General features: G+C 70.4%; 3 protein-coding genes across 4 annotated transcripts in view; 2 read left to right on the top strand and 1 right to left on the bottom strand.

The window, feature by feature from the left end:
- DOHH (deoxyhypusine hydroxylase) overlaps positions 1-10,362 on the top strand; it is an 83,809-nt gene that overhangs the window by 39,655 nt on the left and 33,792 nt on the right. The gene's annotated exons all lie outside the window — the stretch shown is intronic.
- On the top strand, positions 3,322-8,664 carry LOC134151621 (GRAM domain-containing protein 2B-like). The gene is made up of 13 exons (XM_062596340.1): positions 3,322-3,373; positions 4,483-4,620; positions 4,816-4,897; positions 5,174-5,243; positions 5,323-5,426; positions 5,657-5,788; positions 6,193-6,264; positions 6,409-6,483; positions 6,771-6,834; positions 7,216-7,278; positions 7,531-7,627; positions 7,965-8,072; positions 8,169-8,664. Exons 1-13 carry the CDS (start codon positions 3,369-3,371, stop codon positions 8,182-8,184), a joined length of 1,026 nt encoding a protein of 341 aa, XP_062452324.1. The 5' UTR covers positions 3,322-3,368; the 3' UTR covers positions 8,185-8,664.
- On the bottom strand, positions 8,854-10,021 carry TEKTIP1 (tektin bundle interacting protein 1). 2 transcript variants are annotated; one of them, XM_062596397.1, is made up of 4 exons: positions 9,948-10,021; positions 9,532-9,767; positions 9,123-9,248; positions 8,854-9,016 (listed from the first exon to the last, which is right to left on the bottom strand). In XM_062596397.1, the coding sequence occupies exons 1-4, from the start codon at positions 10,019-10,021 to the stop codon at positions 8,874-8,876; spliced, it is 579 nt and encodes a 192-aa protein (XP_062452381.1). In that variant the 3' UTR covers positions 8,854-8,873. The 2 variants fall into 2 exon arrangements, with proteins under 2 accessions (XP_062452381.1, XP_062452380.1); XM_062596396.1 differs by lacking the exon at positions 9,948-10,021 and having other exon boundaries at positions 9,532-9,943.

Consider the following 10,362-nt stretch of genomic DNA (forward strand, 5'->3'; position numbering starts at 1 on the left):
GAGCCTGTATCCCCCCTGGGCAGGTGCCCGGGCTCCTCTCACTGCACTCCCTGCTCGCGTGGTCCCACGCTTCATGCCTAACGCTCGTGGCTGTGAAGAACCGGAGGCAGCTGCGTGTCTCCAGACTGGACAGGGGCTGATGCTGGGCGGCGATGCCGGGCATGGGGCTGTTGTGGCACCAGCCTGCCTGTGGGGCTGGAGCAGGGCAGGGAGAGGCACCCTGGTGCCCTCCCCTCGGCACCGGCGTGGAGAGGAGCGCAGGGTGCCGGGGGACGGGTTGGCCCGTGGCTCCCTGTGGCGCTTGCTTGCTCCAGGGCCTTGTTCCCCCTTCTCCTTTTCCCCTAACGCCTGCCAGGGCTGAGCCTGCTCCCTGCCTGCCCCTAGGATCGCATTTTCTGACCCAAAGTACTGCAGCAATTTCTTGTGCTTTGTCCCCCGGGCCATCCTGGCTGGGGCAGGTGTTGTGTGTGGGGGTCTCCCTGCTCCCTCCCCTTCGCCCCCTCAGCCGGCGCCATGGCCGCCGTCCCCGCCTCAGGCCCGGGGCAAGGCGCTGCCCTCAGCAAACATGGCTGCCGCGGCTTGTCGCTACTGGGGCTGTGCCCACAAACAAAATGGCTGCGGCGAGGCGGCATTTGATTGGCCCCTGCCCCGCTGTGTCCCACCTCCGGGGGCAGAACAGCCAATGAGACTCCCTGCGCCCCTCCCACGCGGTGCCCGGGGTGAGCGGAGGCTGACGCGGGGTCAGCCGCCCGCAGCCGGTGGGAGGGCCCGGGCGGCAGGCGTGGGGCGGCCGTGGCAGGCGGAGACCTAAATGCTTTTTTTTTCCCATTAAAATAATAAAAAAAATCTCTGGTTGGCAGCCCAGCCCAGGGGGGCAGGGGACAGGACCACACAGAGCGTTAGCCCCAGAGCCTCCCCCCCAGGGTCACCCTGTCTGCAGGGGTGCTGGCACCCGGGTGGGAGTGAGGGCCACACGCAGGGGAAGCCAAAGCACGACCCACGCAGCCCCCTGTGAAACCACGCGGCTGCTGCCCCCGGCCCTGGGCACCACCGGGCCCGGCCTCCGGCTGCCGCGGCTGTACAGGCGGCTGGTACAGTCTGCGGGGCGCTGTGGAGGGGCCCGGGGTGCCTGACTGGGGGGAGCCTTGGTAGCCCCGTGCAAGCTCCGCCACCACGTTTGTGCCACGTGTGTGAGGTGTTTGGTGGTTATCTGCGTTTCGGAAGAGTGCCGCTGTTTCAGCAGTGGCTGAAAACCACCACAGTACCCCTTCGGGGCCCAGCGCGGCTCCGGGTGAGCTCGGCTTGCCGGCAAGGTGCTGCTGCAGTGCGGTGCCTCGAGCACCGGGCAGCATCCGGCCCCCCAGGATGGAGCTGGCCCGCAGCGCTGGCACCCTTTGGCTCCGAGGAGGTGCCGGTCTGCCCCGGGCAGCAGGTGCCACGCCGGAGCCTGAGCTTCGCTCGGGTTTGCAGCAGGGCCCGGTGGCGCAGCGCTGGGACGAGGCGATGGGCGGCAGAGCGCGGGTGTGAGCGTGTGCGTGTGCGCGCGTGCGGCAGTGTGTGGCAGGGGGTGTGTAAGAGGGGTCCGTGTGACGGGCTGTGCATGTGAGTGAGGGTCTGTGCGTGTGCATGTGAGCGTGAGATGGGCGTGGGACCGTGACGGCTGCGTGCGGTGCGTGTGTGCCGGAGCTGTGCGATGGGCGTGTGCGTGGCAGGAGCGTCGGTGCCTGCGAGGGGTGCGCGTGTGCACACACCTGCTGGGGCACCAGGCGCTGGCGCAGCCCACGTGTGTCACCATGGGCGTGCATGCGGGGTGTTGTGTGCGCACACACGCGTGTGCACAGCGCCCTGCACGCCTCCCCGGGTGCCCTGTGCTGGCACCTGTGGGACGCAGGGGTGCGGGGAAGCCTGGGCAGGGGGACGGTGTGGGGTGCGTGCCCCTCGTCGGCAGATGGGGCTTGTTGGGGGCCCCCCTGTCCTGGGCACCCCCCACCCCAGGGTCAGCAGGGGCCTCGGGGGGTCGGTCCTGGGGAGCTGCGGAGAAGGGGTCCAGGGGGTTGTGGTCCTGGGGGGCTGCAGAGCAGTGGGTTGGGGAAGGTGCAGGCCTGGGAAGCCTTGGAGATGGGGTCTGGGGGGGCGCTGCAGGGCCCATGGGAACGGCAGAGCCGGTGTCCTGGGGGGCCATGGCCATGGAGGGCTGTGGAGCCTGGGGCCCTGGGTGGGTGAAGAGCCCATGGGAACGGCAGAGCCGGTGTCCTGGGGGGCCATGGCCATGGAGGGCTGTGGAGCCTGGGGCCCTGGGGGGGTTAAGAGCCCATGGGAACGGCAGAGCCGGTGTCCTGGGGGGCCATGGCCATGGGGGGCTGTGGAGCCTGGGGCCCTGGGGGGGTTAAGAGCCCATGGGAACGGCAGAGCCGGTGTCCTGGGGGGCCATGGCCATGGGGGGCTGTGGAGCCTGGGGCCCTGGGGGGTGAAGAGCCCATGGGAACGGCAGAGCCGGTGTCCTGGGGGACCATGGCTGTGGGGGGGCTGTGGAGCCCATGGGAACGGCAGAGACGAGGTCCTGGGGGGCCGTGGCCATGGGGGGCTGCGGAGGCCACAGCCGGGAGCTGCAAGGTCGTGGTCCTGGGGGGTGGCGGAGCTGGGGTCCTCGAGGGCTGCACCGTCGGGGCCTGCGGCCCAGGGGGGGGAAGGTGTGGAGGTCCTGGGGGGCCTGCGGGATCCAGGGGGGGTGCGCAGCGCCAGGGCCCTGCTCCCTCCAGACCCTCCCGCCCCGACACGCTTGCATTGGCCGAGCTGCGCATGGTGGTTTATGGCTGGTTGCTCGGGCTGGCCGGTGCCGGCGGGAAAGGTCCGGGCAGCGGCGAGGGGCGAACGGTGCAAACGGTGCGAACGGTACGAACAGCCGGTGCGGGGAGTGGCGAACGGTGCGAACGGTGCAAACGGCCGGTGCGGGGAGCGGCGAACGGTGCAAACGGTGCAAAGGGCCGGTGCGGGGAGCGGAGAGGTTTGGCCCAGCCGGGAGCCCGGGGCCGGGGGCGGGGGCGGCTCCGTCCTTGGCACACGCTCCCCCCGGGGAGGGGGGGGGGGGGCGGAGGGTCCTTTCTTATTTTGTTTTGCTTCTTCCGCCCTTCCCGGCCGCAGGGGAACGCGCCGTCGAGCGCGCTTCGCGGCCGAGACCGCCGGGTCGCGGCGCGCCCTTCCTCGCCGGGGGGAGGAGGAGGAGGCGGAGGCGGAGGAGGAGGAGGAGGCTGCGGGCCGCGGGGCAGGGTCTAGGAGCGCGCGCGCGGCCGGGAGCGCGCATGGAGCGGAGCGGAGGCTGCGGGGAGCGGGAGCCCGGCGCGGGCCGGGGGGTCGCAGCCCTCCCGGCCATGAGGTACCGCCCGGCGCGGACGGGATTTGGCTCCGCGAATTTTGACCCGCCGCAGCCTGTTTGCCTCAACCCGGAGAGACCGGGCCGAGACGGGGGGCGGGGGGGGGGGGGGAGACACACACGCATCCTACCCCCGCCCCCCCCCCCCCCCCCGGGGCTCAGGCGGGCCCGGCCCGGCCCGGCTCTGCGGAGCGACCCGACGGGAGCGGCGCGGACTGGCCTGGCGCCGCCGCGGCTTTTCCCGCAGATCGCCCCGACGGGGCGGGAATTGCAGCACCCGAGGCTCCCGGTTCCCTCCACCGTCCTGCCTGGCGTTTGCATTTTCCGCGCAGGTTTTGTTGGGGGCTCCCCAAATCTCTCGGCGATCCCCAAGAGCCGGCCGGGGAGGCGCACGCCGCCCGCCTCCGGGACGGCAGGTCCGGGGATCGCCTCCCAGGCGACCGCCGAGCAGCCCTGTGAAGTGCTTCCCCCCGCCCGCGGAGGAGGGCAGGCGGCGGGGGGCAGCGGGCGCCCGTCGCGCCCTGGGACGGCCCCGGCTGGCGGCCGCGGGCTCGGCCGGGCAGAGCTGGCGCGGGGAGAGCGAGGAGCGCCGGGTGCTGGAGATGGGGGGCACCCCCCGCCTCTGCTCCGCATCCCAACCCCCCGCGTCTGCAAAGCCGGTCAGGGGCCGGGGCTCGGAGCAGGGCCTGGGCGTCTGTGACCCTCCCCTGCGGAGGTGCCCGCTGGCTTAGTTTTGCTACAAGCTGGGGATAAATGCAGCCGAACCTCACCGGTTCTCCCCGTTCAGGCGTGAGGTGGGAGAGGTGCTGGTGTGGCAGGGCGGACTTTGCTCTCCCGGTCCCGGTGAAGACGTAGCTTACATCCCGGAGAAGCTTTGCCCTCGTCCTGCCAGAGGCCGGCCCTGCCCCAAGCGCGGGGCTGCGGATCCCCTCTTCGCTGCGATCCCCGGTCGCGGGGAGAGCAGGGAGCCGCTGCGCCCGCGCGTGGTCCTGGGGCTCGCCGGCCCCGCGGCAAAGGGGCCGCTGAGGGGATGCCGGGAGCTCTGGGCTGGCGTTAGCCCGGTCCAGGGGCACATGGGGATGCGTCTCGTAACCTGCCCTCTTCTCTGCCAGCTGCCTGGCGGATTCTTCCTTCGTGTTAGGGAAGCAAAAGAAGAGCAAGAAGAGGCTGCTGGAGGAGAAGAAGTGGCAGAGCCTGGAGGAGCCGGGCAACGTGGACACCCAGCAGAGGAGACACCTCGCACTCGCCAGGTGGGCTCCGCACCGCGGGGGTCCCACGTCCCCAAGCTGCAGTCTGGCCTGGCTGCGTCTCAGACCCCGCTGCCACCCGGGGCCCGCCCCCGCCTGGGTCAGTGCACGGAGCGGGAGGCACAACATGGGCGCGTGGGCCCGGACAGGAGCCTCCCTGCACGTCCCTGCTCAGCCCTGCTCCCGGCTTCCTTCCAGGTCCAAAACCTACGACCCCTCCTTCTGCAAGGAGAGCGAGAAGGGCGCCGCGGCGGGCAGGCAGGGAGGCTCATCCTCGTCCGTGAGTCCGCCGGGCCGCACCGGCTCCTCGGGCGCTCGCGGGGTGAAGAAGGGGCCCCGGCCGCCCTGCGAGGGCGGCACCTCCAGCACGCGTTCGCCCAGCGATGATCTTCCCCGGGCTGGGTACACCGTCGGCAGCGGCGTGCCCTGGGTGCGCGCGCCCCTTTGCCCGGGCCAGGGAGCCAGGGGAGGGCAGGTCCCGGCCGGAGCGAGCGCCGCGTCGTCCCCGCACCCGCGGGCTGCCCTGCCTCCCGCTGACGCCCGCTCTCTCCCGCAGCTGAGCAAACGCGCCGCCAGCTTCCGCAAGGTCTTCCAGGAGATCGCCGATAAGGAGGCGCTGCTGGACTGTGAGTGCCCCGAGCCTGGCGCCCGCTCCCGCCGCGCTCCCGCCTCCCCTCTGAGCCTGGCCCTTCTCTTCTGCCCCAGGTTTCTCCTGCGCCTGGCAGAAGGAAGTGCCCTACCATGGCCACCTCTACATCTCCTCCAGCTACGTCTGCTTCCACTCCAGTCTCCTGCTCAAAGACATCAAGGTGGGACCTGGCTGGCTGGTGGCAGGGATCGGCAGTGGGTGCACGGGCAGGCGGCGGAGTGCATGGCGTGAGGGCGGCAAGCAAGCCGGGGTGGGTGGGTGGGGCAGCGTGGGGTCTGCCCGTGGCGTGAGGCTGGCACACGCGAGGTTGGCACGTGCTTCTGGAAGGCTTTCAGCCCTCCGAGCCTGGCACGCGTTCTGCACCCCGTTGCTCACGACGGCGCCCTGCAGCCCCTCACGCTGTTTGGGCTCCTCTTGGCGCAGGCAGTGGTCCCCGTCCCTTCCATCACCGCCCTCAAGAAGACTAACACGGTGCTCCTGGTGCCCAACGCACTCAGCATCCGCACAGCTGAGGGAGAGAAGGTGAGAGCAGGGTCGGACTGGAGCGGGGCGAGGTGGGATGACGAGACGGGGTGCAAGGGAGCAGCAGGACCCGTGTCAGCTGGGAGCAGAGGCAAAGCGGCCCAACCATCCCTGCGAGCGTTCGGCTCGTTCTGAGCGTCACCAGGGCGTCGCATCCCTCCAGGCAGAGGAGGGGGGTTGAATCCTGCTCTGCCGCTGCCCGAATTAATTCCCCCGGATTCAAGCCCCAGCCCAGCCCTGCCCCAGTGCTCAGCAGCTCCGGCCCTCTGGGGACGTCAGGGGTCTCCAGTGCCTTGCCGCGGGATGCCAGCCCCCCCCCCCAAACCCCCCACAGCCGTCAGGGCCACGGGCTGTGCTCGGAGCTCCCCGAGAAAGCGCTGCGAACCCTCCTCTTCCTCCGGCAGTTCCTGTTCGTGTCGCTGCGCCGGCGGGAGGCCACGTACCAGCTCCTCAAGTCGGTTTGCAGACACCTGCAGGTAGGCGCTGCACGGCGGGAGCCGGGGGTGGGGAGGGTCTCTTATCCCCCCCCCCCCAAAAAAAAATCAGGGACTGGGGGGGGGGGGCTCTCCAGCTGACCCAGCCTCCTCCACCCCCCCCACCTTCCTTTCCTCCTCCTCCAGGACAACGGCCTCAACGGCGACCCGTTGGCCTCTCCGCTTGACGGCAGCACCGAGCAAACCCTTAGGAAGACTCTGGTAAAGGCGGGAAATCGCTGGCGGCAGGATTTAGGCGGAGGGACGTATGGGCTGGCATGGCCCCCCCCCCCACCCTCTGCCGGGACCGGGCAGGAGGCTCGTGCCGGGCCGCGGTGGCTCTGCCGCGTCCCAGCTCCTTCTCCAGCAGTCCGGCACGTCCCCGCCGGCGCTCTTCTCGGCGGGGTCCCGGCGGGTCCGAGCCGTCGCCCTGCGGCTCTGGTGGAGGTGCGGCGGGCAGGGCTGGTGGCCCGGGAGGTGCTCTGCAACCGGAGCTTTTCGCATTTCAGACTTCGAGCCAGTGCGACCCGGAGCGCAGCAGCCTGGAGCTCAGCAGCGTCCTGGAGCAGCCCGGTGAGCGGCGGCGGCTGCGGGCCGAGCTGCCCCGGCGCGCTGGCACGGCTCCCGTACGCACCCTCCGGGTTGCCGCACGCTGCAGCCGGGTGTCTGCCCCGGCCCTCTTTGCACCGGCGCAAGCGGTCGGCCCTCAGGACTGTGTCCTCGTCCTCGGTTTTTGCCCCGGTCGCAGCTCTCAGCTTTGCTGCTCCTGCCCGTCCCCCCCACAGCGCCTATGGGGCCATGCAGCCCGCGGAGCCCTACGCAGCATCTCCCGTGGCGCTGGGGAGAGCAGGCTCTTCCTATGGGGCCCAGGATGTCCTGCTGGGTCCCCAGGACCCTCCCCGGTTCCCTCCCCGCTCCTGGGCTACTCAGTGAACATCTCCTGGTTTTGTACAGATGGACTGAGGCTAAAGCCGAGGCGGGCTGAGGAGGACGAAGACGCGCCCGCTCTGGGCAGAGGTGAGCGCGAGCCCTCAGCAAAGCCACACGGAGCCTCCGGGGCGGCTCGGCGGGGCGGTGGGGAAGGAGCCGCTGCCCGGGCTCAGCCGGGAGCTGGCCCCGCGGCGCGGGTCGGAGCCAGCCCACGCGGCGCGGGGCAGGCAGCACCCGGGAGAGGGGCGAGCCGGCCGAGGGGACCGGGGCTAGAGGCTTTCGCCAGCGCCGATGCCAGCCCCCCGCCTGGCCGGCGCTGCCGGCGCCTCATCCTGCCAGGGGGACCGCGCGCTGCTCTACAGCCCCAGACAACCGCGAAGGCCGGGCTCGCCCAGACGAGGCCCCTCCGCGCCGTCATCGTCATCTACCTGCTGCTGTGAGTCCCCAGGGCCCGTTCGTGCATCTCGTAGCTTCACCCCTGCCCCTGTCCCCCTCGGGACTGCCTGGCCCCCTGCGTGCCACCCACCCCTAGGTCCCCATTGCCCCCCTCGTCCTTGCCCAGGCAGGCTCTACAGCGTGGCGCTGGCAGCCCGGACTCCCCCGCCGTCCCTTGGGCACCTGCCCGCCACCATCTCTCACGCCCACGGTGTCCCCCGGGGAAGCGTGCCGGAGCCCTCGCCCCGTGCGCCGGGCTCTGCCTCTGGCACGGTGCCCCGGTCATCCCGGCCACACGCGGTTACTGCCCCGTGCCCGACGCTGCCCCGTCCCCCCAGCATGGTGGCCCTGCTGCTGTCCTCGGGGTACATCGGCCTGCGCATCGTGGAGCTGGAGCGGCAGCTGATGGCCATGGCGGCTCGGCCAGACCTCAGCGCGCAGCACCCGTAAGTCGCAGGGAGGCGGCGATGGGGGGGGGGGGGGGGGGGCGGCAGCCCCTTTCGCCCCCAGCGTAGCATCCCGGTTCCCCTCTGCGCCTACAGGTACAAGAAGACATGAGGCCAGCAGGGACCCTGCTGTCACTTGGGCACCAGCAAAGAGGCCGGGCGCTCGAGGACCGCTCCGAGCCCTTCCGCTGCCCCTCGGGGACCGGCCGACGGGGGCCAAGCAGGAGCAAAACCACCGAGTCGCCTTCCAGCCCCGGGACTCTGCGCCCGGCTGTGCCTCGGCTCCCTGGCCTCCCTCCACCTCCGCCGCCCTGGGGCTCCCCCGGCGGGAGCAGGACACGCCGGCGCAGCTCCGTGCCGCGGCCCGCGCCGTGCCAGCAGCGGCAGCTTCCAGGCGTCGGACCGTGGTGGTCTCCAGCGCACCCTCACTGCAGCTGGCCAGCAGCCTCCAGTGGGGGGGGAACATATGGGCCCAGGAGGCCGTTAGCACCGTGGGGCCCGTTGCAGGGCAGAGACAAAGGGGCCAAACTATTTTTTTAATAAAAAAGACCTGAATGGGGGCATTCAGCCGTGCCTGGCCCCTGGGCGCTCTCCCCCCTCCAGCCGTTTGTCCCTTTCCCCGATGACTCAAGGGTGGTGGTTAGGGGCAAGCGAGGGCTGGAGGTTGAGGCAGAGCAGAGCCTGCGCAGGGCTCCCGGCCCCCTCAGCACCGGGAGCCACCACTTTGCCCCCCTCCGTGTCCCTGCTGCTCCAGCCCCCGTCCCCAAGAAGGGCCCGGGAGGAGTCCTGCAAGGGCAGCCTTCACTGCCTGGTGGAGGGCTGGTGGTGGAGGTGGCTCCAGGTGCAGACGTCCCTGGTGGTGAAGGGGGGACGGCAGAAGGAGAGGCCAGGGACATACCCCAAGCTGCCCCCCGGCTCTTTGCGGGTCCAGTTGCGGGTGACAACTGCAAAGCAGAGGGGAAGGGGGTGGAGAGGAGGCCGAGCCGGAGGCCCTGGGCCCTGCAGCCACCCGCAGCTCGGCCAGCACCTGGCTGCCCCCCAGGCTCTTACCATACTCCTTGCCCCGGGTGGGTTTCTCCCGCCACAGGAAGGCTCCCCAGCGGGTGCCGAGTCCCAGGTATTGAGCAGGGATGACGGGGTCCCACCATGCCGCCTCCCGCAGGCGCTGGGCGTAAGCTGTGGGGCACCAAGCAGAGCCAGCAGGAGAGGAACCACAGCAGCATGCCCCGCTTCGCCCCACGAGCCCCTCACTCGCTCCTCACGCTCAACCCCGTCCTCGTCCAGCTGCAGCTTCCCCTGCTCTAGCTACTGCTGCTGCTTTCCGGGTGGGGAAACCGAGGCAGCAGCAGCTCTCTGCCCAAGTATTTCCTCCCCTCCAGTACACTGCTGTCTCTCAGTGCTCGCCCTGAGATGGGCTGTCCTGGACCATCAGGACAGCCTGTCTGGCCTAGCTCCTTACCCGGGGGCAGGCGCTCCCGCTCGCGCCTGGCATGGGCCTGCTGCCAGCGCTGGAAGGCCGGAGGGGCGCCGCCGCGAGGGAGCGCGTACCAGGCGTCTTCGCTCTCACTCCAGCTGCTCAGCCCCGTGGACCAGCTCTGGCCCACGGCATCCCGGCCCATGGGGGTGCACTTCCAGCGCACAGCCTGCTTCAGCACTGGGGCACGGTGGGGCCCCCGCAGCGTCACATACTGGTCACTGTGGGGAGAGAGTGTCACTGGTGGGAGAGAGAGGCGAGGGCTTTGTGGCACACACGTGGCAGGGACGCATCTGTCCAGGCGTTGGGCCATTGCATCTCCTCCGGGACGTCTCCAGGGGCACCAGGACCTTGCCCCGACAGCTGGGATGGGAACGCTGGCGCACGCGTAAGGGTCTCACCTGCACAGGGGCAGAGGAAAGTCCGTCTCGAGGGTGCTCTGCGGGACGTAGGGTCTGCGCCACCACAGCTCCATGCCTGCCTGTAGCCAGCCCCCACAGCCCCAGCTGCCTCCTCGGGCCACGGGGCCTCGAGCTACTGTTGCCGGAACTGGAACTTGGCAACTGGCCCCCAGCAACGGGCCAGGAGCTGGCAGCACTCAGGAGGAGAGGGCCTCGGGGTAGTTCCTCCAGGGCAGGGACACCTTCAATCCCTTCCTTCCCTGCAAGGGCAAACAGGGGAAGACCAGGGACTTCTTGGTTCTTCCTGGTTTTCTAGCAGCAGGGAAAGCAAACATGAGCTGGCAGGTGGGAACTGGGCAGTAGCAATAAACCAAGTGCAAGATCAGGGCCTTAAAAACGTGGTACCTTCAGACCT

This window comes from Rhea pennata, chromosome 27 (genome assembly GCF_028389875.1).
Source record: "Rhea pennata isolate bPtePen1 chromosome 27, bPtePen1.pri, whole genome shotgun sequence".
Lineage (NCBI taxonomy): Eukaryota > Metazoa > Chordata > Aves > Rheiformes > Rheidae > Rhea > Rhea pennata.

Excerpts from the sequence above, each read along its gene's own strand:
- LOC134151621 (XM_062596340.1), top strand. Across the intron at positions 6,265-6,408 it reads CGGTTTGCAGACACCTGCAG|GACAACGGCCTCAACGGCGA; the intron begins GTAGGCGCTGCA and ends CTCCTCCTCCAG. Across the intron at positions 6,484-6,770 it reads AAACCCTTAGGAAGACTCTG|ACTTCGAGCCAGTGCGACCC; the intron begins GTAAAGGCGGGA and ends TTCGCATTTCAG.
- TEKTIP1 (XM_062596396.1), bottom strand. The coding sequence starts at position 9,859 with ATGGCCCAACGCCTGGACAGATGCGTCCCTGCCACGTGTGTGCCACAA. Across the intron at positions 9,249-9,531 it reads GCGGGAGCGCCTGCCCCCGG|CTTACGCCCAGCGCCTGCGG; the intron begins GTAAGGAGCTAG and ends GGTGCCCCACAG. Across the intron at positions 9,017-9,122 it reads CACCCGGGGCAAGGAGTATG|TTGTCACCCGCAACTGGACC; the intron begins GTAAGAGCCTGG and ends TCTGCTTTGCAG.